General features: G+C 33.6%; 1 protein-coding gene across 1 annotated transcript in view; it reads left to right on the top strand.

The window, feature by feature from the left end:
• Positions 1-23776, top strand: part of LOC133186849 (prolyl 4-hydroxylase subunit alpha-1-like) — a 30515-nt gene extending 6739 nt beyond the window's left edge. Inside the window, exons 10-22 of the mRNA XM_061322203.1 lie at positions 3334-3464; positions 13039-13205; positions 13332-13675; positions 17608-17659; positions 20332-20456; positions 20573-20737; positions 20991-21079; positions 21315-21432; positions 21547-21597; positions 22114-22200; positions 22478-22546; positions 22658-22754; positions 23489-23776. Coding sequence (XP_061178187.1) covers positions 3334-3464; positions 13039-13205; positions 13332-13675; positions 17608-17659; positions 20332-20456; positions 20573-20737; positions 20991-21079; positions 21315-21432; positions 21547-21597; positions 22114-22200; positions 22478-22546; positions 22658-22754; positions 23489-23580 — 1587 coding nt within the window. The 3' untranslated portion in view covers positions 23581-23776. The remainder of the gene's footprint in view (positions 1-3333; positions 3465-13038; positions 13206-13331; positions 13676-17607; positions 17660-20331; positions 20457-20572; positions 20738-20990; positions 21080-21314; positions 21433-21546; positions 21598-22113; positions 22201-22477; positions 22547-22657; positions 22755-23488) is intronic.
• The last annotated feature ends 4 nt before the right edge of the window (positions 23777-23780 follow it).

The raw sequence follows: 23780 nt of genomic DNA, 5'->3' as shown, positions 1-23780 counted from the left end.
TGCGGGATGTGGGGACCAGTCCTTCTGATGAGACCATATAAACCAAGGTCCTGTGTCACCGTAGGTGCTGGCAAGAAAAAGATCCTTCACTGCTCAAAGGCCGCAAGTGCCGAGTACAGGTCTAAATTTGCAGCCCTCCACTGATAAGTGGTGGCTTCTCCGTATGTGTGAAAAAATCTCGACATTAAACAAACGACCACAGAATTTGAAAAATGTTAAAAACAAGATTGGTGAAAGCTCTGCAACATCAACGTATTTGTCAATAGCCTGCCTCTGTTTAAAATTTAGCATACTGTGAACTTGATTTTGTGTACTGAATCAGATGAGAGACATTAATGCCATATGCATGTGATATTGGAATATTAGTGCATAAACAGGGGAAGTTGTCGCTTAAAAAGCTGAACGTTTTCTCGTTTGGCAAATAGTTTAGTTGTTAGTTACCATTAGTGTCTATAGTCAGTAAAACACTCAGATATGAAACCCATATGGCAGACTCTGTGGTGTCTTTTATTTTGAGTTCACTTGGGTATATCGAGTCGAGTATGTGTGAAAATAACTACTGTTTATTGATAAAACACCCTTGATATATTTAAATGTCGAACTGAAAGCTACAGCAAGAGTTTTCTTCATGTAGAAGTTTTTTGAATAAATTCTGCTTCATAAAGGTATTCTAAAATATGCAACTGACAAAGGAGCACAATTAGTGCCCATCGCAGTTGCAACAAATTGTTTGAAGACTTGGTCTCTGGACTACTTAGATAATATCGGTGAGGAAGAATACTCTCGTGTAAAATCAACCACAAAACATGAATATATGTGAGTTCCATATTCATTGAAGAAGCAATTGTGTGTGATGTCAAAAGGCATAAACTTTAATTTATCGTGCGAAGAATGATTGTTTAAACTTAAAGTGTTGAAAGTCATATGTTTTTATGCTTTTGAATTTTTTTTAGGGGGGTGGGGTTGATTTCAAATTTTGTAAAAGTTCTTTAGAGCTTTTGAGAATCCACATTTGATTTACACTTCATCTTCAATATATTGTAGCATAGTCTGTCCGAAATTTCTTCACCGCAGTTATAAAAAAGTGAGGTGTATTGAGCATTCCAGTGTTCATTCTAACTATAACTACTCACTCAGAAATTGTTTTTAATTCTCTGAACTTAAATTGTGCATATTAGCTTGCCACTTTTGAAAATGATACATTTAAAAATGAATTCTCGTTTTCGGAGGGGTATGATGTTAGGATCAAATGAGTGTAATACAAATGATCAGTGCCACTAATCATTAAAACGGAAGGCTTTTACACACACACACACACACACACATTATATAAACAGTCGCATGTGTCGGCAAAAGCAGGGATTTAATTATTTTTGAGTGTAGATAATATCATAAAAGTATGAGTATGAGTCGATGACATTAAGGTATTACAGTTAAGCCACATGCTTGAACACCCCCTCCCCCCACCATTATCAATTAACAGACCCCAACTTTATTTCTAGGTACATTTTTTTTCACATGGATATCAGTGATTAAATAAGTATATTACAGTATCTATACAATATCTAAACTATGATCATTGATTTGCTCTTAGTCAACAGGTGATATTGATCCTGTGTCATAGCGGGAGTCCCCGCCTAGCAAGACCACCTTTCCCCGATAAATTGGCTATATCTGCCGGGAGAATCTAGGCTAAAGCCTCCCACATCCTGATGAGTAGATTAGCTTATATTGTGAAATTTCCAGGGGAAAAAAGTACTGTATAATCACTCCCTACCCCACCCCTATACCAACCTGCATGGTTTGGCTAAGTATACACGAGTTTCCTAGTCGACAAAGAGTGTTAAAGGTATTTTTGTTTTTATAATATGACAACAACAATAAATTATTGTCTAAATGAAATGTTCGAGTCTGCATGTGCGGATATACATGTACATGTTATTTGCAACTACAATACTTCTTTTCCATAATATAATTTTTTACCACGCCACCAAGCGTGAGAAACAAAACAAAACACGCTTTGAGTAACACGGAGAACTAACATGATGTTTTATTAGTTTTCTTGGAAATGCATGCAAACGAAACTTCATGAAAAGTTTTATGAATCAGGATGTTTTTCTCAGTCTTTAGATTGTAGTCAGGAAGAGAGCTAATCTCAGAACTAGAATCTGACTTCAATTAATATGTAAATTTAATTTACTACTCACTTGTAAATTTATACATGTAATATTAGGATAACACTAATATATATATATATATATATATATATATATATATATATATATATATATATATATATATATATATATATATATATATATATATATATATATATATATAAACACTTTAAAACACTTTTTGAAATGTTTCAACCGTGTTACCGGCCTTCATCAGTTGTGTTTATTTAAATGCATAGCAACTAACGTTGAACAACGTATTATGACGTCACAATGTACATACAACAGAAAGACAACGTCATGAATCAAAATTGCGCGAAAACATCTGAAAAGATTGCGAGAGTTGCAAAAGTAATCAAATGATACATATATTTGGACCCTAAATAATGTAAAATAAATTATTCCATATAAATAAACATATTTATATATACAATGTATACACGCAAAACTGTTCATAAACCATGTTGCAACTCTCGCAATCTTTTCAGATGTTTTTCGCGCAATTTTGATTCATGACGTTGTCTTTCTATTGTATGTATATTGTGACGTCATAATACGTTGTTCAACGTTAGTTACTATGAAATAAACACGACTGATGAAGGCCGGTAACACGGTTGAAATATTTCAAAAAGTGTTTTAAAGTGTTTTGATTCTATTACAAAGAAGAGACTTTGGATATATATTATTCTATAGGCGAAACAAACTTTTTCAGGCGAGTTTCAGGGAGAGGGTTCCATTGAAAAACTCTACTGGAAAATTATGTCTGATGAAGGGAAACGACACACTATCTTTATTGCAAACATTTTCAACAACGATGTTTCATCATGGTACACTTCGCATCACACCTCACAACGTCCCTCAATATCAATGAAAGGAAACACGAGTTGATTGGGGACAGAGTACATGTACATTACTTAAAAAAGTGTAGTATATAAACGGAAAGAAAAGCAACACATATACAAATTCATTTGATTCAGAATACACTTAGAGTCGGTGGACTGTATTTAATCGACTTCATCTATTGAATGCTATAATCTGCAGCATGTGTTCTGTCCCTGTATCTATGCCAGCCCTCTTACGTGGACTGTGATATAGAAAAGGAATCGCTATGGTGTTTAGAGCTATTTTAGTAGTCAGCCTGTGGACCATTGCACAGACCGATCTCTTTAGTGCTATCTGTAAACTACAGGAATTACTGCGAGAGGAGGAAAAATTACAGATAAGTTTAAATAGGTACATCAGCAGTATTGAGGAAACTGGACAGGCCCTTCCCCCGGGGATCACCAGGTATGATGTTCTATTTACACCTGTCCTCTGTATATTTGATTACCTGTTAAGAGGAGTTTTATCCTATATCAACCCATACACTTGTCGCTAATCTCCTCACCGAAATCGGAATAAAGAAGGGGGCGCTAAAATTCGCGAAGAAAGGAGGGGGTACAATCGCAATGTGTAATGTCTGACAAGTCTGTGTAAAACGTAGTTGTTTATTTGTGGAAAAGGAAAATTGTGATACTTTAATGAAAGAGTTTCAATTGCAATAAAAACAACATTTCTCTACTCTTCAGATAGTTTTAAAGTTCCTAGCAAATTTATATTCTTTACCAGTGTCCAAGTTCCCCAGAATTACCTTAGCCCAATGGAGTACCACTGGTAGAGGTTAATCATAACAAGTTTTTATTATTATTATTATTATTTTTCCCATTTTCCAACAACTGTGCTACAGTCAAAGATACTACATACTTAATAAAACAACAAAATAAGTTGTAATAGTTAATATTATTGAAGCAGTTTCAAAAAGCCACAACGAACAGTTTTGCATGTTACGTAGCACTTGAATTAAGAAACAAATGATCACTTACCTATAACCAAAGATGCTCATTTCTTTCGGAAGAGTGCCTCTTTTCTCTATAAATTTACCTTGTGTTTTTGTGTTATTTAATACCTTGTGTTTTTCTTTTAGACTTTTTCTTTAGTAGATATACTAATATTTTTAAGTTCAGCAAGTTACGTATACATGTAGATTTTTATCGTAATAATTATCTAATTTTCCAATGTTCTATTCAGGAATGTGAAAGAAAAAGTATAATACTACTAACAAGACATTACTCTATAAAAAGTAAAGAACGGTGAATAAGCACTAAAAATGAAAATATTAGAGAAAGACATAAGCATGGGGGGGGGGGGAGGGGGGGTGTCAGTTTCTCTTCGGTGCTCTAAGGTCAAACTTTGCTGATAGTATCTTTTTTTTAAAAACCGTTCTCTAGGTACCAAACAGTTTGCAGAGCAAACCTTTCTTCAACCAAAATACCTCTGAAAATGATCCCTGATTCGACCAAGTTTTATTTTATATCATCTTTACCGTTTACTTCTTCGATACAAGGGTTCAACCATATTGCAACAAAAAAAAAGGGATAGAGGGGGCGGTGCCGTCCGTGCTGTGTTTTTTCTATAGAGATTTATGATTTATACTTTAAGCCGATAAGGGGGGGGGGGGGTGTAAACGGAGAACAAAGCTCCTCCAGTTCAATATGTTAAAAACTCACCATCGTTTTTAAATTACTAGTATTATCATCTGCTAAAGCCTTTATGTCTTTAGCTTTTAGCACACCTCTTAGTTTTTATAACCAAAAGACATTTCCACAGACTGTTTTATTCCCCCCCCCCCGAAATATTTTCCTACATTTAAATGAAAACATGACTCAATCTTACTGAGATGCTTTTTTCATTTTTAAAAGATGTCAAACATGGCTGTCTCGTCACACTACTGATGGACATCTGTCTCCCCAGTATCTTTTGTGAATTGTTTTACATAAGTAAACATCAATAAAGGAAAATATGCCGTGCTTGGAGGCTATTAATTTCTTTTATAAGAAAAATTGATCGGTAAAGGTAACGGTTTTTATTGATATATCTCCATGTGTTTGGCTGGAAATTTTCTTATTAAATATAATTCTGATTTGTTTATGGTTAAAGAAAAAATTCGGTCTTGAAAAGCTTACTTCTACCACACCTGTAGTTGTTAGACAGAAAATTATACGTCATTAACAGAGGATATATGTTTCGGAGTTTGCCAAAGATCTGAATATCGAGCTTCTTATTTGGAGAGAGAGAGAGAGAGATAGAGAGAGAGAGAGAGAGCACTGAAATGTTAAATGTTATTATAATAATTTAATACCCTGTTTTATTGCATTATTTTCATCTAGTTCTATTTAGATATGATCTACGGAGTTTTATCAACTTTAATAAAACTTGATTATAATTTTTTACCTTAGGCTAAGGCTCTATTACTCTATTAATTACAGCAAACACTTAAAGTATATGAAAAAAGTACAGGAGAAAGTGAATACTAATAACAAACAAAGAAGTTAGTCGGATCAGTTGTAATTATTAATAAGTAGTAACTTGTACCAGAGTCCTCGAATCAACTGTCATTTGCATTTTTATGCAGTAATTCTGTAAAATAGGTCTATTTGTAATATGGTTTAATAAATTAAGTTGTGTATTTAGAAAATGATTTCTCCAAATTTATTGGAGCTAAATTATGTTGCACTCTATATATTGTCCAAATAATTTGGTTATATTTCTTCTGTCAAAATGGGAGAAAATAGCTCCAGGGTCTCTTTGACAATTTTAAAAAATCTAAATCTTGCAATTCGTGAAAGTGTATTATTAACTTATAAAAAGGCGTAAAAATACGAAAATGTTAAAGATAATAAAGATTTTTTTTCTTCAATTGTAGAAGTGTTTTAGTACATTCTGCTTCATAAAAATACAAAAACAGGTTGGTTTATAAAGGGGCATATTTTGTTCCCAGAGAAATTCCAACAGATTGCTCGTAGACCTAGTCTCCAAAGACTACAAAGTTATTGTCAATGAGGAACTCCAGCATATTATTTTAATATCAACTTGAGAGTACTTGTATGTAGAAGCAGATTGGTTCTTAACAAAATAATTTTATAGATGACTAATCACAAGATATGAAAAATTAAGAGTTCCGTTTTATATCGAAGCATTTTCTATGACGTCAAAAAGCCTGACTTTAATTTATCGTGAGGAATGGTTTATAAAGTGTTGAAAAATCATATGTTTTGATGCTGTGATTTTGGAAAAATTTTAGGATTTTAAATTTTCTCAAAGTTTTTTGATGAAAATCCACACATCATGGTCAAGAATTTGCTAAATTCAGATATGATTTACAGGATCGTACGCTTTATCGTGAACTTTACATAAGAAAACTCTTAGTAGAGAAATACCGACATCTTACGAACGAACGTAACTCGCCCTAACTTCCCGTATCTCAGTAGTTTTCCCGGGACCAGTTATTGCATCTAGTTTAAAATTGATAAATCGGAAAAATTAAGTATTTGTGTATACTAGAACGGACAGTATTTTAATCACTTTGTAAATGATAATTTCTCCTGTCTAATTTTCTATAATCACTTACAATGTAATTAAAAGCGGACAAATAGAAGAAAATACGCCAAAATACCTATGGCGGGTTCATGGGGTTAGGAAATACATTTGTTATGCATCAGTGGTTAAACGTATATATACTAGTGTGCGCTGTGTTCTTTTGAGGAAAGTTACGTTTCATAGCATGGATGAAATCTAAACTCATATACCCTGTATAAATCCATGCAAAGGCAACAAGTTACTAGGTGTGATGCGCCTATATAGTGTCTTGTATTTAAAAGTGTACATTTATGTGTTTGTAAGAGAGAGAGAGAGAGAGAGAGCACAATGGACAATAATTGTTGTAATGAATTATACAATTGTTTTCTAACGTTTCAGAAATCAACCATTAAAAATCAGAAAATAGTTGGCACTTCTCCGGAAAACGTAATAATTTTAAAGTGGTCGCGCGTATACATGTATGTTTGTGTACTTGGGGAGGGAGAGGGGGTCAAAGCTCAACTAATCGAATTAAATGTCCATTTTCATTACATTTAAGTAAATACATGGAATACTACGATCCATATACATGTACTACAATCCTTATAAAAGTGGAATGGGGCAATGTATGCATATGCAGTAATTTTTTTCCATATCGTATCGAGTAAAAGAAAAAGTAACTTCATAAAGAAAGAAGGGTTAGGGTTTTTTTTATGTGAAATATCACTTCAAAGAAATAAATGAGCATTCATATGATAGACAGTATCTTCTTGGATGATGTATTATGTTGCAATCTACACTTAATTTATCTTTCGGCTGCCTTTCATGATATATGTTATATCTGTATAGATATGTGGATTATAAAAGCTGCAAATTATGCATTTGGGCAGGGTCACAGACGTACATGTAGCATCATTTTTTAAGTGGGGGAGGGGGGGGGCAGCCAGAAAAAAAAAAAAACAACCTTCTTTCAGTACCAATTTTTCTTTACATACATTACTACATTAGCCTTATTTGACTGTACTGCAACAAGTGGGGGGGGGGGGGCAACAAGCCTTTCAATGAACATTTCCAACAGTAAAAAGTAATGTGTGGAAAAGGTGGGGACAGGCCCCTCTGATGCTATATGTCTGTGGGTGGTGTATATTTATTAAATTTTCTTTGTACACAAGCTATGTACAATTATGTCGTTGTTTGTTAAGCATGCATTATTCGTCAGAATATAAAATTACAAGATACACTTTATACCTGAAGAGTAACTTTGACCCCGCACTCAGAGTAATTTCGACCGAAACTCTAATATACAGAGAAAAAAAACTATAGTGGAAATTATAACTCGCGTCATCTCTAAGAAAAAAATCATAGATTGATTTAAGTATACTGACAAAAATATTATAATACTGTTGTTCTCAAAATGTGAATAATTTGATGACATAAAGTGCATGACGCTGATTCACTGAGTTGTCAAGGCATGCTTCAAATGTACCTGCACACACAGGCAAATAAACAGAACAGACGAGTTTTCACTGATGTGTGGAAGTAATTTCTACTGATTTTTTTTTTCATATTTTAAAACAGTCATGAATTCTTTCTGGTAAAAGTAATATTGCTGCAGATTTATTTTTTATGCATTAGTCGAATTAGAAACATACAATTTTCGTTTTTAAAAGTGGGGGGGGGGGGGGTTGGGGGAGCCAGAGAAAAAAAATCTGACAAGCAAAAAAAACAAAACAAAACAAAACAAAAACAAAAAAGGGGGTGGGGGTTTAAACTCAAAAACTTTTTTTTCACGCGTGGGGGGGGGGGGGTGGTTCCAACTTTTTTCGAAAGAAAATTTTCTTCATACATCATTCCAGATAATCTCAACATTCTTATTGATGGAGAAAGAAAATTCAGGAGAAAAAATTATCGTTTCCTTAGGTTTAACAAGTTTTGAGTGGGTCATTTTTAGCCAGTCGGTGAGGACAAAGAAACATTTTTTAAAGATGGTCTAACCTAATTTGGCTGATACCACGTGTCTGAAAATTAATCACCGAAGCAGCATTCATGTGGACAGGAGTTACTAAGGCCAATTTCTGTTCAGCTGATTTGCATTACCAAATATTTTGAATGAAATGTGCATGAGTTTCAGTTGCAAAAACATTTTCATATATGTCACGTCAGGAATGGCTATTGATTAATTTTCTACACAGATATTCTCAGAGGTGATAATTCCTTGTAACGGCTAAGAAAACTATCAAAATAAATTGAAACCCGGCTTCAGTATACATGTACATGTATTATAGCCATATCATGAATCCGTGGGAAAAAAAACCCGTTCGTAATTTTTCGGTTGATGAGGCTTCTTCTTAGATACATACGATCCTTCGATGTAATTTTGCTCCAGTCTTTGCCCCCCCCCTTTTTCAGCTCTTTGATTTTTTAAATTAAATATTTCGGATTTCCAACGATTCGGCATGAGCATTACTGTAGATTACTAAATAAACGCGAGGAATAAATTATCGCGTAATTACGCGAGAAGCACCACTCGCGAAATAAAATTACTCGCTTTTATTTTTATGGTACTTTACTGTATGTAAAATCTCTAGATAAATCACCCATTCGCGAATTATTGTTCTCGCGATTTGACGCCCTTCGGCCATTTCGCGATATTAAGTACTAACGTAAAATAAGGAATCTACTGAAGAGACATAATTTGTTTAAAGAGACACTGACGGACAAACGGGAAAATTGACAGAAGTAAAATTTTTGCAAGACACATGCAAATTTTATTCAACTCTTGAAAGTATTAAGTTTCAGAAAATTAAAGGTTTCAGAACCTAAAAAATCTACTTTTGTGGAGAAAAATAAAAGTAAAAATAATTTTAGTTTGCCCCAACAGGAAAAAGAAAACTTAAAAGAAACACATGATATTGACTCACTATGCAACTTAAAATGCGCATCTGGTGCATCAAAATTGGCACCGTATATGATTTACATGTACATGTACAAAGTTTAGCCAGTAGCATGAACAAAAAAGCCATTGTTTTATGTTTATTTTTTTAACTCTCCCTCGTCCTCTTTTTCTTAAGACAGAATCTTTGACTTCATGCTTCAAAATGAGACATTTTTCATTTTCCTTTTACATGTGTATTTCCCTTTTCGGAACCCCTTTGCTCGTATAAATGTCCATTGAAATGTATTGTAGCGTCACGGTAGCGACTACGACAAGAAGTAGTTTTGAGGTATCCTGCGGGGATTTTATCTTTTGAAATCTCAATAACATTGAAGAATTTAATAATGCAACTGTGAATACAATGAACGATCCCCTTTTTTTGGTTACGTTCGTTCGTAAGATGTCGGTATTTCTCTAGTAGAGAAACACCGACATCTTACGAACGAACGTAACTCGCCCTAACTTCCCGTATCTCGGTAGTTTTCCCGGGACCAGTTATTGCACCTATATATATAGTTAAAAATCGGAACAATTAAGTATATGTGTATAATAAAACGGATAGTGTTTTAACTACTTTGTAAATGATAATTTCTCCTGTCTAATTTTCTGTAATCACTTACAATGGAATTAAAAGCGGACAATAGAAGAAAATACTATATAATACATTAGACGGATTAGGAAAAACGTTTGTCATGCGTCAGTGATTATACGTATATACTAGTGCGCGATGTGTTCACTTGGGGGAAAAGTTACGTTTTATAGCATGAAAAAATCTAACCTCATACCTGTATAAATCCGTGCAAAGACAACAAGTTAGTAGGTGATGCGCATATATATAGTGCCTTGTATTAAAAGTGTACATTTATGTGTCTGTAAGAGAGAGAGAGAGAGAGAGAACAAATGACAATAAATAAGCATTGTTTTCCAACGTTACAGAAATCAACTATTAAAAAACAGAAAATGGGTGTCACTACTTCGGAAAATGTATTATTTTGAAAGTAGATGTTTGAGTTGGAGAGGTAGAGGGGGTCTAAGTTCAATTCATCGAATAAGATGTCCGTTTTCATTTCATTTGACTAAATACATGAAATACAAATTTCCATATACTACATTCCTTAAAAAAGTGAAATGAGGCAATACTTGCATGTGCAATAGGGCGGGAAACACCCCCCCCCATTGTATTTAGTGAAAGAAAAAGTAACTAATTCATAAAGTAGGAAGGGTAGGTCCTTTTATATATAATATCACTATAAAGAAATAAACGAGCATTCATATGGTAGACGTTATCTTTTTGGATGATGTATCAAATGTATCAAAACGATCTTCACTTAATTTATCTTGCGACTGCTTTTTATTGTATTTGTAGTATCTATATAGATAATATGTGGATTATAAAAAAAGCTGCAATTTATGCATTTAGGTAGGGTAGGGGTTTCTTTTTATTAAATTTTCTTTGTACTCAAGTTATGTTCCATTATGTCATTGTTTGTTAAGCATACATTATTCGTCAGAATATAAAATTACAAGACACACTCTATATGTGAAGGGTAGCCTTGACCGCACACAGAGTAATTTCAACCGAAGCTACAATATAAAAAAAAACAACAAAAAACAAAAACCACCCCCCCCCACCCCACCCCCCCAAAAAAAACTATAATCGAAATTATATTTTGCGTCATCTGTAAGGGGAAAAAAATCATATTATCCTGTTGTAAAACAAGAAAAGAGTGATTCAAGTATACTGACAAAAAGATACAGCAGTTTTCACAATGTTAATAATTTGAAGACATCAAGTGCACGACTACTACGCTGATTCACTGAGTTGTCAAGGCCTGCTTCAAATGTGCCTACACACACAGGCATATGAACCGAACAGACGAGTTTTCATTGATATGTTAGTTTCTACTGATACTTTTTCATTTTTTAATACAGTCATAAATTCTCTCTGGTAAAAATCGTGAATGCTGCAGATTTATTGCGTCATTTTTCATTAGTCAAACCAGAAACATATATTATTTTCGTTTTTAAAAGTAGGACGGGGGGGAGAGGGGGCAGAAAAGAAAAATTCAACTTACCTGAACAATCTGACAAGGAAAAACGGGGGAGGAATTGTTCAAACTCTAAAGTCCTTTTTCATGTGTATGTGTGTGTGTGGGGGGGGGGTCCAACATTTTTTCAGAATAATATTTTCTTCATACATTATCATATTACATTGTACATGTAACAAAATTTGGCTGACACTACGTGTCTGAAATTTACTCACCGACGCAGCATTCATGTGCCCAGGGGTAACTTAGGTCAATTTCTATTCAGCTGACTTGCATTGCATTTTGATTTGTAAAAAATAAATATTTTGAATTAAATGTGCATGAGTTTTAGTTGCAAAAACATTCTCATATATGTCACGTGAGGGATGGCTATTGATTAATTTTCTATTCGATATTGTCAGAGGTGATAATTCCTCGTAATGGCTTAGAAATACTTGTTCGAAATACTATATTCTGCGAAAAATTAAACCTGGCTACAGTATACATGGATCATAGCCAATCATGAATCCGGCCGGGGGGGGGGGGGGGGGGGGGTGCCCGTTCGTAATTTTTAGGTTCATAGAACTTCTTCTTAGATATCTTCATATGCCAATGAGCAACTTACGCTCATAGAACTATAATTATTGTCAATTTTTTCTGCAGAAAATAGATGTACGTACATACACAATATAAGTTATTAAACACAACTTTATCTGGTACTCGTGATAGATCGAAATTGCCCAGCTGGTTGAAGTTACATTACTCATCCCTATATACTCAGATAAAAAAGTCAGATAAAAAAAAAACAACTTTACTGTAAATTTTATAATTACATGTTCAAAGTTTAGCCAGTAGCATGAACAAAAAGGTCATTGTTTTCTGTTTATTTTTTTACCTCTCCCTAGCCCTCTTTTCCGTAAGAAAGAATCTTTGACCATGCTTCACAATAAGATATTTTTTATTTTCCCTTCATTTCCCTTTTCGGAACCCCTTTGCTCGTTTAAATGTCCATTGAAATGTATTGTAGCGTCACGGTAGCGACTACGACAAGAAGTAGTTTTGAGGTATCTTGCGGGAATTTTATCTTTTGAAATCTCAATAACATTGAAGAATTCAATTATGCAACTGTGAATACAATGAACGATCCCCCTTTTTGGTTACGTTCGTTCGTAAGATGTCGGTATTTCTCTAGTAAACAAAACAAACCCCGGGCTCATATAGAATGTGATACATTAGGATTTATATTAAAGCTGTTTTGTTTTCAGCATACCGTTAAATATTGACGTGGCGATCGTCGATGGTAATATTACATTGTTTTAGCTGATTGAATGTCAAATAGGCTGTTTTCAGACTCAGATATGATTTATAGAGTCATTAAATTAGCCTCATATCACCTTCAGCTGTTCTTCCATTGATAAAGTCACATTAATTTTGGAGTATAATATACTCTCATTCAACAGTCCATAATCGGGACATCTGTTGCAGACTTAATTTTTTTCTTCAGATTTTCGGAGTCTCTTAAAATCAAACGACAGAATATTAGAGATGGTACCCATTATATCGAACATCCTGTCAATGACTTCCACCTTTTATATCGATTTGTGGTGGACTGGCAGTCCGTATTCGATGACATTTGGTGTGAGAATTGTGAAGTCACTGACGCTGCCAAAGGTACTCACATGAGAAATTCAGGGAAATTATTTATTCATTTTCTGATGAAAAATTAATAATGTTTGAAAAAAATAGTTGTTAAGGCATTGACAAAAATGAAATTTAATATTTACGCTTTTGTTTCAGATTTTAATTTTACTGTTCAACTAGTAAGTAAGCGCCTTGGTCTGTGGCCTTCTAAGTACGACCTTGATGGCGCCTCGCACGCACTTCTTCGTTTATGGAAAGTGTACAAACTCAGTCTAGATGACTTGATCAATGGCAATGTGTTAAACTATACTGCTGACCAACCTATGTCAGATGACGAGGTATTGACAGTGACCCAGTATGCTGACCACGCCAAGGACGACTACTCTGAGATGAAGTGGCTAGAAGCTTTGTACAGAAGGTTACAGGGGCAGGACGGTTTCTCAAAAAATGAATCAAGGGTCATTCGTGTTGCTCGAGCATTAGCTGCCTCTTTTTATAAAGTAAATCCAATTATGTGTACAGTTTGTGACTGGATTCTTAGAAAGCATAGCTCTGCAAGACAGGCAATGCACTACTGTTAATGGGTTAATAGATGCATTGAATCTTATCATCATCCTCGCTTGTCAATTTTTTGTTGTTTATTAGAGTATTGTAAAATACGAAAGCCGGATAGGCTCATTTTTGACAAGATAAAAAAAAATTAACTCGTTATAACGAGATAGTTATCTCGTTATAACGAGTTAGTATCTCGTTATAACGAGTTAGTATCTCGTTATAACAAGATAATTATCTCGTTATAACGAGTTAGTTATCTCGTTATAACGAATTAGTTATCTCGTTATAACGAGTTAGTATCTCGTTATAACGATTTAGTATCTCGTTATAACGAGATAATTATCTCGTTATAACGAGATAGCTAACTCGTTATAACGAGTTAGTATCTCGTTATAACGAGTTAGTTATCTCGTTATAACGAGATAATTATCTCGTTATGACGAGATAATTATCTCGTTATAACGAGTTAGTTATCTCGTTATAACGACATAGTTTTCTCTTTATTTTAAGATTTAATAGCAATATAGAAATAAAAATAGCTGTATAGTTTTAATGCCACTGAATTTTTAGCTAGTAACTATCGGTCAAATTTGACTTGAACAACTGATTAATGGTTGAAAATTTAATTTGCTCTGGGGTTTACTTATGATTAAATCTTGAACTATCTCGCTGTCAATAATCATATTTTGATAAGTATAGCAACTCTAAGCGAACACATTTACACATTAATTCGTGAACGCCTCCTCAAATTGTTGCATTAGGACGCCATATTTTTCTTTAAAAAATATTGCCAAATATACTTGCTTTAAACTTTAGCAATTTATTTATGACAACCATTTCTGATGAATGACACTATTTCGACATGTTTTCGACGACTTATACACTTTCATGTATCAATTCCTATACCGCTAAAATTAAATATCAGAGACAATATAAGTGCAACATATCGCACGCGTTTATGCAACATATAATATATACGATTACAGTGTGATACATATGTTATTTTTGAGATTCAGAAATGTTTTGATGAAGGTGGATGGTGAGACATCAGCAGTTAGATTATAGGCGTAGTAATAGGGGGCTAATGTCCCCACCACCTTTTCTGAAAAGGGGGCGGTCAAGAGTATCTTTGTGCCCCTTTCTCCAGATTTTTTTTTTACCTGAGTAAATATCTCTCGAAAATAATGGCGAATACTCGTAGTTGGAATATCAAATCTCTTTTGTTTTTTGTTTTTGTTTTTGTTTTTTTTTTTTTTTTGTTGTTTTTTTTTTTTTTTTTTTTTGCTTGTCAAATATTTTACTTGGTTTACCCCCCCCCCCTCCCCCACCCCTTCCTCGCCTTGAACTTTGTGACTAAGCTTATGCAGATTGTCCACGATGATTAGGAATGATAAAGCAAAAATGATATTACATCCTTCTAAGTAATAAGACGTTAGATCTGATCTTCTGATCTGCTGATATTAATTGACATTTTATCTAATATTCTGTCATGACTCACTATTTATATTTTTTTCCGGGGGGGGGGGGGGGTCCAAGCTGTGGAGATTCACGTAGACCTATTTGAGATCCAAGTCTATTTGGTGGATCTTATGTTTACCACATGGTGACAAAACATCAAACCAGAGTTTACAAAACAAAACAAAAAAGTTTACAGAGTTTACAAAGCCAGTTCAGTTTTTTTTACTTAGGATTGATCAACGAATAGGGCTAATACTACAGTCATGTATATTATTAATACAACATTGAAGCAATATCATTAATTATTTTCCTCATCACAATATTTGTTATGCATACTTTGCAAGCATATAATTTTAAATTCAAAAAGAGATTGATGATTTTTTTTTGGGGGGGGGGGGGGAGGGGGGTTAATAAATGGAGGATATTCAATGTTTTGTAGCTGATATGGAATTCATTTCACGAGTGGGACAGGATTTTTTTTAATATTTTCATGAGTGCGAAGCACGAGTGAAAATATCAAAAATCCTGTCTCACTATACAATACATATTTTTAGGCATAATTTATGCTTGAAATACACCTTAATTAATGCATATCATATTGTAAACTTTAGATAATAAACTTTCATTCTATACCCAAAAAGGATCACAAAAATGTCAACTGTTTTTACTATTGTCAAAGTGAGGCATGTGAATTTCCTACATGCACTACATTTCAGCCTGCTGACCTTCACCTTTTTATTGTGGCTTCCGTAGAATAAAGAGCCCCAAAAGTTTTTTATTCTACCACATTGATAATAACGCAAAAATACATATTGTACATGAGATTTCATGCCATTTTGGTAAATTAAAATGTTTCTTTCTTTTAATAAACAAAAGAAATATATAAATTATTAAGTGATAAGTACAGTATTGTTCTTGAAATTCATCATATTTATTATTGAGGGGAAGGAGGGATTGGTGATAAAAACAACGTGAATTTAGTTTTTTTGTCTGACATTGAATTTTGATCTTGCCCCTTTAAGACGATAAAATTGAACTGGTATTCCTTGTTAACAGACAAGAAATTATCAAAATATGGACGTTAAATGGGATTATTTCTATGCATTTTTTATTGCGACAAAATATTACGCAAAAATTATCATAATTTTAACAAAGTCAAGAAAACTTGATCAGGGCAGTTAATCAGCCAGAGTATATATATATTTTATTCTGATCTCCTTGTACAAGTTGAAAAAATTTTGACGTTATATACATTCCATTTGAAGATGACACTAATTCTATTTTGCAATTTTAAGGTATAACACAACACATGAGGCGGTCATAAGTTTCCGTATATTTGTCTTCGGTCTTTTCAATAAACAACACTAATCAAAGGAATAACACAAAAAACTAGAATGCTGTTGTTCCATTAAATCTTTATCACGCACACTTCAAACAAATTTGATCTACTCGCTTCTGTATATTTCCTATAAATAATGGTCTATTCTTTACTCAGAAATATAAACTCTTAAGATCAATTTTTATCTCTTTATAACGAGATAATTATCTCGTTATAACGAGATAACTAACTCGTTATAACGAGATAACTAACTCGTTATAAGGAGATAATTATCTCGTTATAACGAGATAACTAACTCGTTATAACGAGATAACTAACTCGTTATAACGAGATAACTAACTCGTTATAACGAGATAATTATCTCGTTATAACGAGATACTAACTATAACGAGATAACTTACTCGTGAGAACGGGATAATTATCTCGTTATAACGAGATACTAACTCGTTATAACGAGATACTAACTCGTTATAACGAGATAACTAATTCGTTATAACGAGATAACTAACTCGTTATAACGAGATAATTATCTCGTTATAACGAGTTAAATATTTTTTTTGTCTTGTCAAAAATGAGCCTATCCGGCTTTCGTAGTAAAACACTTTTTATTCGCAAAATATCTATTTTATTACACCAGACCGCCTGCTCGCGAAGATTTCATTCCCGCGTATATTAGTAGTATTAAACGTGATAATCTATATAACGATGCTCAGAACTTTAATATAACAATAACAATAACAAGAATTCGTGAAAATGTTGTCTCGCTTTTAAATACCAAATATCTTCCCAAGAAGATAGGGTGTTGCGAAATTTTTTTAAGTATGTTTGCGATGTATCACGATGTATGGAGCACACGGCGGGTGTGACCGGTCGGCAGGGGATGCTCACTCCTCCATGCCACCTGATCCCACCTCTGATGTTTTTGGAAGTTTGTGTTTGCTTTGCTCCCAATTTGTGTTGTTTTAATGGACTTTGAGCTTAAATACTCTTGTTATCTCCGTATTAAATCTTTAAAATCTAACAATTTTTTTTCGAAAAGAATTTCGAAATCCATAATATGACAAATACCTTCTCTTACAGCTCGGTCTGTCCAAGAATGCAACACTTGTGTTGGAGCCTTTTCAAAGTTTGGGTAAGAAAGTTCAGGGTTTGCAATATTGTCTCGTTCTTAAAAATTATGTTAATTTGCTCTCAAAATAAGGACAACTACTTCTTTCAATTGGTAACTGTGAAATTTTGCTTTTTATCGAAATCATTTGGACTATAAGTTCACGTTATGATTTCTGCAATTGAGAATATCTTTATTTATGAAACGTTATATAATAATTGTAAATATTCTCAGATGTGTTTTACTTTTCTTCTACAATATTATTCATTTTCCCGATTAGCAAAGGTTTTCAAATTACACAGTTAAATCATTACCCCTATAGTTCTCTCTCTCTCTCTCTCTCTCTCTCTCTCTCTCTCTCTCATCGTTGTGTTACAAGTTACAAGATAAATGTGCTCCAGTATGTATTTTGTTATAACATAAATATTTACGATGATTTTCAATCTTTGTCCTTGAATAAACATTGATATGTCTAGGTAACCATTGATATGTTAAGGTAACCATTGATATTTTAAGGTAACCATTGATATGTCTAGGTAACCATTGATATGTTAAGATAACCATTGATATGTTAAGGTAACCATTGATATGTCTAGGTAACCATTGATATGTTGAGGTAACCATTGATATGTTAAGGTAACCATTGATATGTCTAGGTAACCATTGATATGTTAAGGTAACCATTGATATGTCTAGGTAACCATTGTTATGTTTAGGTAACCATTGATATGTTAAGGTAACCAATGATATGTTTAGGTAACCATTGATATGTCTAGGTAACCATTGATATGTTTAGGTAACCATTGATACGTTAAGGTAACCATTGATATGTTAAGGTAACCATTGATATGTCTAGGTAACCATTGATATGTTTAGGTAACCATTGATATGTCTAGGTAACCATTGATATGTTAAGGTAACCATTGATATGTTTAGGTAACCATTGATATGTTAAGGTAACCATTGATATGTTAAGGTAACCATTGATATGTCTAGGTAACCATTGATATGTTAAGATAACCATTGATATGTTAAGGTAACCATTTATATGTCTAGGTAACCATTGATATGTTAAGGTAACCATTGATATGTTAAGGTAACCATTGATATGTCTAGGTAACCATTGATATGTTAAGGTAACCATTGATATGTCTAGGTAACCATTGATATGTTTAGGTAACCATTGATATGTTAAGGTAACCATTGATATGTTAAGGTAACCATTGATATGTTTAGGTAACCATTGATATGTTAAGGTAACCATTGATATGTTAAGGTAACCATTGATATGTCTAGGTAACCATTGATATGTCTAGTTAACCATTGATATGTTAAGGTAACCATTGATATGTTAAGTTAACCATTGATATGTTTAGGTAACCATTGATATGTTAAGGTAACCATTGATATGTTTAGGTAACCATTAATATGTCTAAGTAACCATTGATATGTCTAGGTAACCTTTGATATGTCTAGGTAACCATTGATATGTCTAGGTAACCATTAGTATGTCTAGAAAACCATTGACATGTCTAGGTAACCATTGATATGTTAAGGTAACCATTGATATGTTTAGGTAACCATTAATATGTCTAGGTAGCCATTGATATGTTTAGGTAACCATTGACTTGTTTAGGTAACCATTGATATGTCTAGATAACCATTGATATGTTAAGGTAACCATTGATATGTTAAATTAACCATTGATATGTCTTGGTAACCATTGATATGTTAAGGTAACCATTGATATGTTTAGGTAACCTTTGATATGTCTAGGTAACCATTGATATGTCAAGGTAACCATTGATATGTCTAGGTAACCATTGATATGTCAAGGTAACCATTGATATGTTAAGGTAACCATTGATATGTTTAGGTAACCTTTGATATGTCAAGGTAACCATTGATATGTCAAGGTAACCATTGATGTGTCAAGGTAACCATTGATATGTTAAGGTAACCAATTATATGTCAAGGTAACCATTGATATGTCAAGGTAACCATTGATATGTTAAGGTATACATTGATATGTTTAGGTAACCTTTGATATGTCTAGGTAACCATTGATATGTCAAGGTAACCATTGATATGTCTAGGTAACCATTGGTATGTCAAGGTAACCATTGATATGTTAAGGTAACCATTGATATGTTTAGGTAACCTTTGATATGTCAAGGTAACCATTGATATGTCAAGGTAACCATTGATATGTTAAGGTAACCATTGATATGTCTAGGTAACCATTGATATGTCAAGGTAACCATTGATATGTCAAGGTTACCATTGGTATGTTAAGGTAACCATTGATATGTTAAGGTAACCATTGATATGATTAGGTAACCTTTGATATGTCTAGGTAACCTTTGATATGTTAAGGTAACCTTTGATATGTCAAGGTAACCATTGATATGTTAAGGTAACAATTGATATGTTTAGGTAACCTTTGATATGTCTAGGTACCCTTTGATATGTTAAGGTAACCTTTGATATGTCAAGGTAACCATTGATATGTCAAGGTAACCATTGATATGTTAAGGTAACCATTGATATGTTTAGGTAACTTTTGATATGTCTAGGTAACCTTTGATATGTTTAGGTAACCTTTGATATGTCTAGGTAACCTTTGATGTGTTTAGGTAACCTTTGATATGTCTAGGTAACCTTTGATGTGTTTAGGTAACCTTTGATATGTCTAGGTAACCGTGGTATTTTGAGGGACACGGCATTTTACCAATCCAGTATAACAAGCAACAATGGAACAGTTACAGAGCCAGAACCACGTGACCCTATGTACGAGGCCCTCTGTCGGGAAGATCAAAAAGTAAAGTTAACCCACATCTGTTTCAAACATTTAACAAAATCCACGGTTTCTATAACTTTTTTTCTGTATGATACAGATAAACATATGATAAATTGAAATATCAGAACGTTTTGTAGACAGCACAGGAACTGTCCAAACTCCGTTGCTTCTGGCGAAAAACACTGGTGCCATATTACAGGGGAAAAGAAGAAGTTGTGAATTATGAACCAAGAATTTCCCTCTTTCATGACGTTATCTCACCTGACTACATAAATCTTCTAAAATCCATTGCCCTAAAAGGGGTATGTTTTGCTTTTGTTTCAGATGTATAGCAGAGACACACATAAAATGTCTCTGTTGATAGATACGGTACCTTTAATGTTTCGTTCCCTATAAAGTTATTGACTAGACTACTTAACGCTGTTTCTAAGATGAGTTATTGGAATATATATATCAGCTACATTATATTTTGAATTTTATGTCTCCCATATTTTATAGACAATGCAGGTATTGCTTTAGTACAGTGAATAATGTAACAATGTACCTTCTTTTAAGTTCTCTAGATCCACAGTGTTCTTAGAGGGAAGTGGACCTAACGGGGAGACACGCTACGGTCAAATGGATGATGTTAGGGTTAGTCAAACGTAAGTCTCATTTTTCTAGAAGTGCTGTGTTGAACCGAATTTGTCCATCCTTACAAGGTCACATGGTCACTAGTGGACTCATGACCCCTGAACTCACACGGTCACTAGTGGACTCATGACCCCCGATCTTATGAGGATGGAATTTGTCAGGTTTTTCTTCCGTTTCATTTCCTATGTTTCTATCGTTTTCTTTTTCCCTTATTTTTTCCTGTTCAAGTAACACGTTTTCTTCTAGATGTTGGATTGGTACAGATGAACATAGAGAGCTCGTTAGATTGGAGAATAGGATCAAACTTACAACAGGGCTGAGTGCAACGTATAAACAAGTCTTAAGTCACTCGGAAAAATTCCAGGTCTTCCTTAGAAAATAGTTTCTATAATTTGTTTGAATGTTTGGGAAAATTCAAGTCAATCCAAGATTAGAGAGTTCTTGTAAAAAGAATGTAAAGCATATTAACAATTTGTAGGTGCTGAACTACGGAGTTGGTGGCATGTATACAGTCCATCATGATTACATGGTAAGTTTAATTTCTTCTATTATAATATCAGTATTACAAGTACTTGAATTTAATGTACAAGATCCACCATTCATATAAATGGTGAGTTTCACACTTACAAAAAAGTCATGACGACATGTATTTGAAGACTTACAGGTAGATGTGTATAAGTATGGACTATTATGATTAAACGATCTTGAATCCCCCAGGGGGAGGGGGGTTAAAGCAAAATGTTTAACGAAATATGTTAAAACTGTATAAAATTGCCATAAGGAAAATATGTCGATCTTAATTATACATGTACCAAATAGTTTATGTGGATGGGACAATATTTTGCAACAAATGAGGTTATTAAAACAAAGTTACATTAGTGTTTCAAGCAAGATGTTTGAAGAGATAGTTATAAAACTTTCTGTAAATAGATCGAGGAAAGCATATTGAGTCTTAGTATAATTCAAATCAGTTTATTCGGATAGAACAATATAGAAAAATAGAATTAAAGCTATGAAAAAAGATAAAATGTATTATTTGTTATAGAGGTATCCACTTGGGGCACCCGTCAATATTCTGGATTCGGAGGACCTTCGGAGTTCGGGGGATCGAATAGCGACGTGGATGTTTTACGTAAGCACCAAACACAGCTGTAGTTGTTGATTTCATCAGTAGAGGTCGGTGCCCGGCAGTTATTTTTTTTTCTTTTTTAAACCACGAGCCAATCAATTTCACTACCTTAATTTTCTACTAAGAAAAGAAACCAAAAATGGATTGTGCGTATCAGGCACACTGATTATTGTGGTATTAACGTATCAATGGATATTACAGTAATATAGATATTGTTAGGTAGCGATTTAGGAGACTTTAGTTAGAACACTCTTTTTACTAGATTTTCTTGTTATAACAGCTAAATGACGTAAAAGCTGGTGGTGCTACAGTGTTCCCGAAAGTCAAGGCTAGAATACCGGTCGCTAAGGTACCATAAATTACTACGCATAGACAGTTTGTGAAAAATCAAACTTTTAAATTGTTTATACCCAATGAAAGTAGTAAACCTTTGATTGTCTCAAACTTTATTTTGCTACAGGGAGGCGCTGCATTTTGGTATAATTTAAAACTGAGCGGAGAGGAGGATTCCCGAACACTACACGCGGGTTGTCCCGTCTTAATCGGATCTAAATGGGGTATTATTCTAACACTTCTAGAATGATATGAAAATATTTATATAAATAAGCAGGAAACAATTAACATGCAAGGAAGGAGATTGAAGGACCACTGTGTCCAAATTATTAAACTTTCCGCTATTTCTTACAAATTAAAAACGCTTAACTTTGTAATGGTATGCTCTTCCTTACAATTTAACAGCGCTCACATACGTCAACAATAAACAAAATAACTTTATGCATAGGTAAACAAACCTTAAAAAAAGAGAGAGATGTCTTCAACAACCAGCTTACCCCTACCCCACAGCTAATATTAGCAAGTACATTGCACATATAGAGCCTCAACTAGACTGTATGAATAAAACATTCCGGATTCTGGGATGCTAAACAGTCTTAAATTATATACATGTTTATATAATTATATATCTATGGAAATAAGGGGGGAAACTTATTGAGGTTCCTATTTTAGTCCATCATAGCAAAGGCGGATATCACGATCCAAGACAAAGTGAGATAATTAAAAAATAATAAAATAAGGACCATTAAAATACCAGAACTTGTATTTATTAAACTTACATGTATATTGTTTTTTATCACAGATATAGATTGAGATATCGTATTTTATCACAGATATATAGATTGTGGTATCGTATTTTATCACAGATATATAGATTGTGATATCATATTTTATCACAGATATAGATTGTGATATTGTATTTTATCACAGATATAGATTGTGATATTGTATTTTATAGTGAGTAATAAGTGGATTCGACAAGAGGGCCAGGTTTTTCGGAGATTGTGTGGATTGACAGAGGACGCCATAGAGGATCTACCCACAGCCTGAGTGACATACTATGATAGATCTGGTCACCATAGGAATTGTTCCACTCATCCCAGAATCCATTCATGTGTTGGTCTCCACTCAAATGACAATCATTCTAACATTACACACAATAACTTAGTGAAATCATTATGTCAGTCATAAGATCACATCATTGCAAACGTAGGGTCCAGTTGTAATAAAACAAAAAGTCACTGTTTCGT

This window comes from Saccostrea echinata, unplaced genomic scaffold (assembly GCF_033153115.1).
Source record: "Saccostrea echinata isolate AGI-Se365-2 ecotype Australia unplaced genomic scaffold, CSIRO_AGI_Sech_v1 ptg000014l, whole genome shotgun sequence".
NCBI lineage: Eukaryota > Metazoa > Mollusca > Bivalvia > Ostreida > Ostreidae > Saccostrea > Saccostrea echinata.
This window is presented reverse-complemented; position numbering and strand designations above follow the sequence as displayed.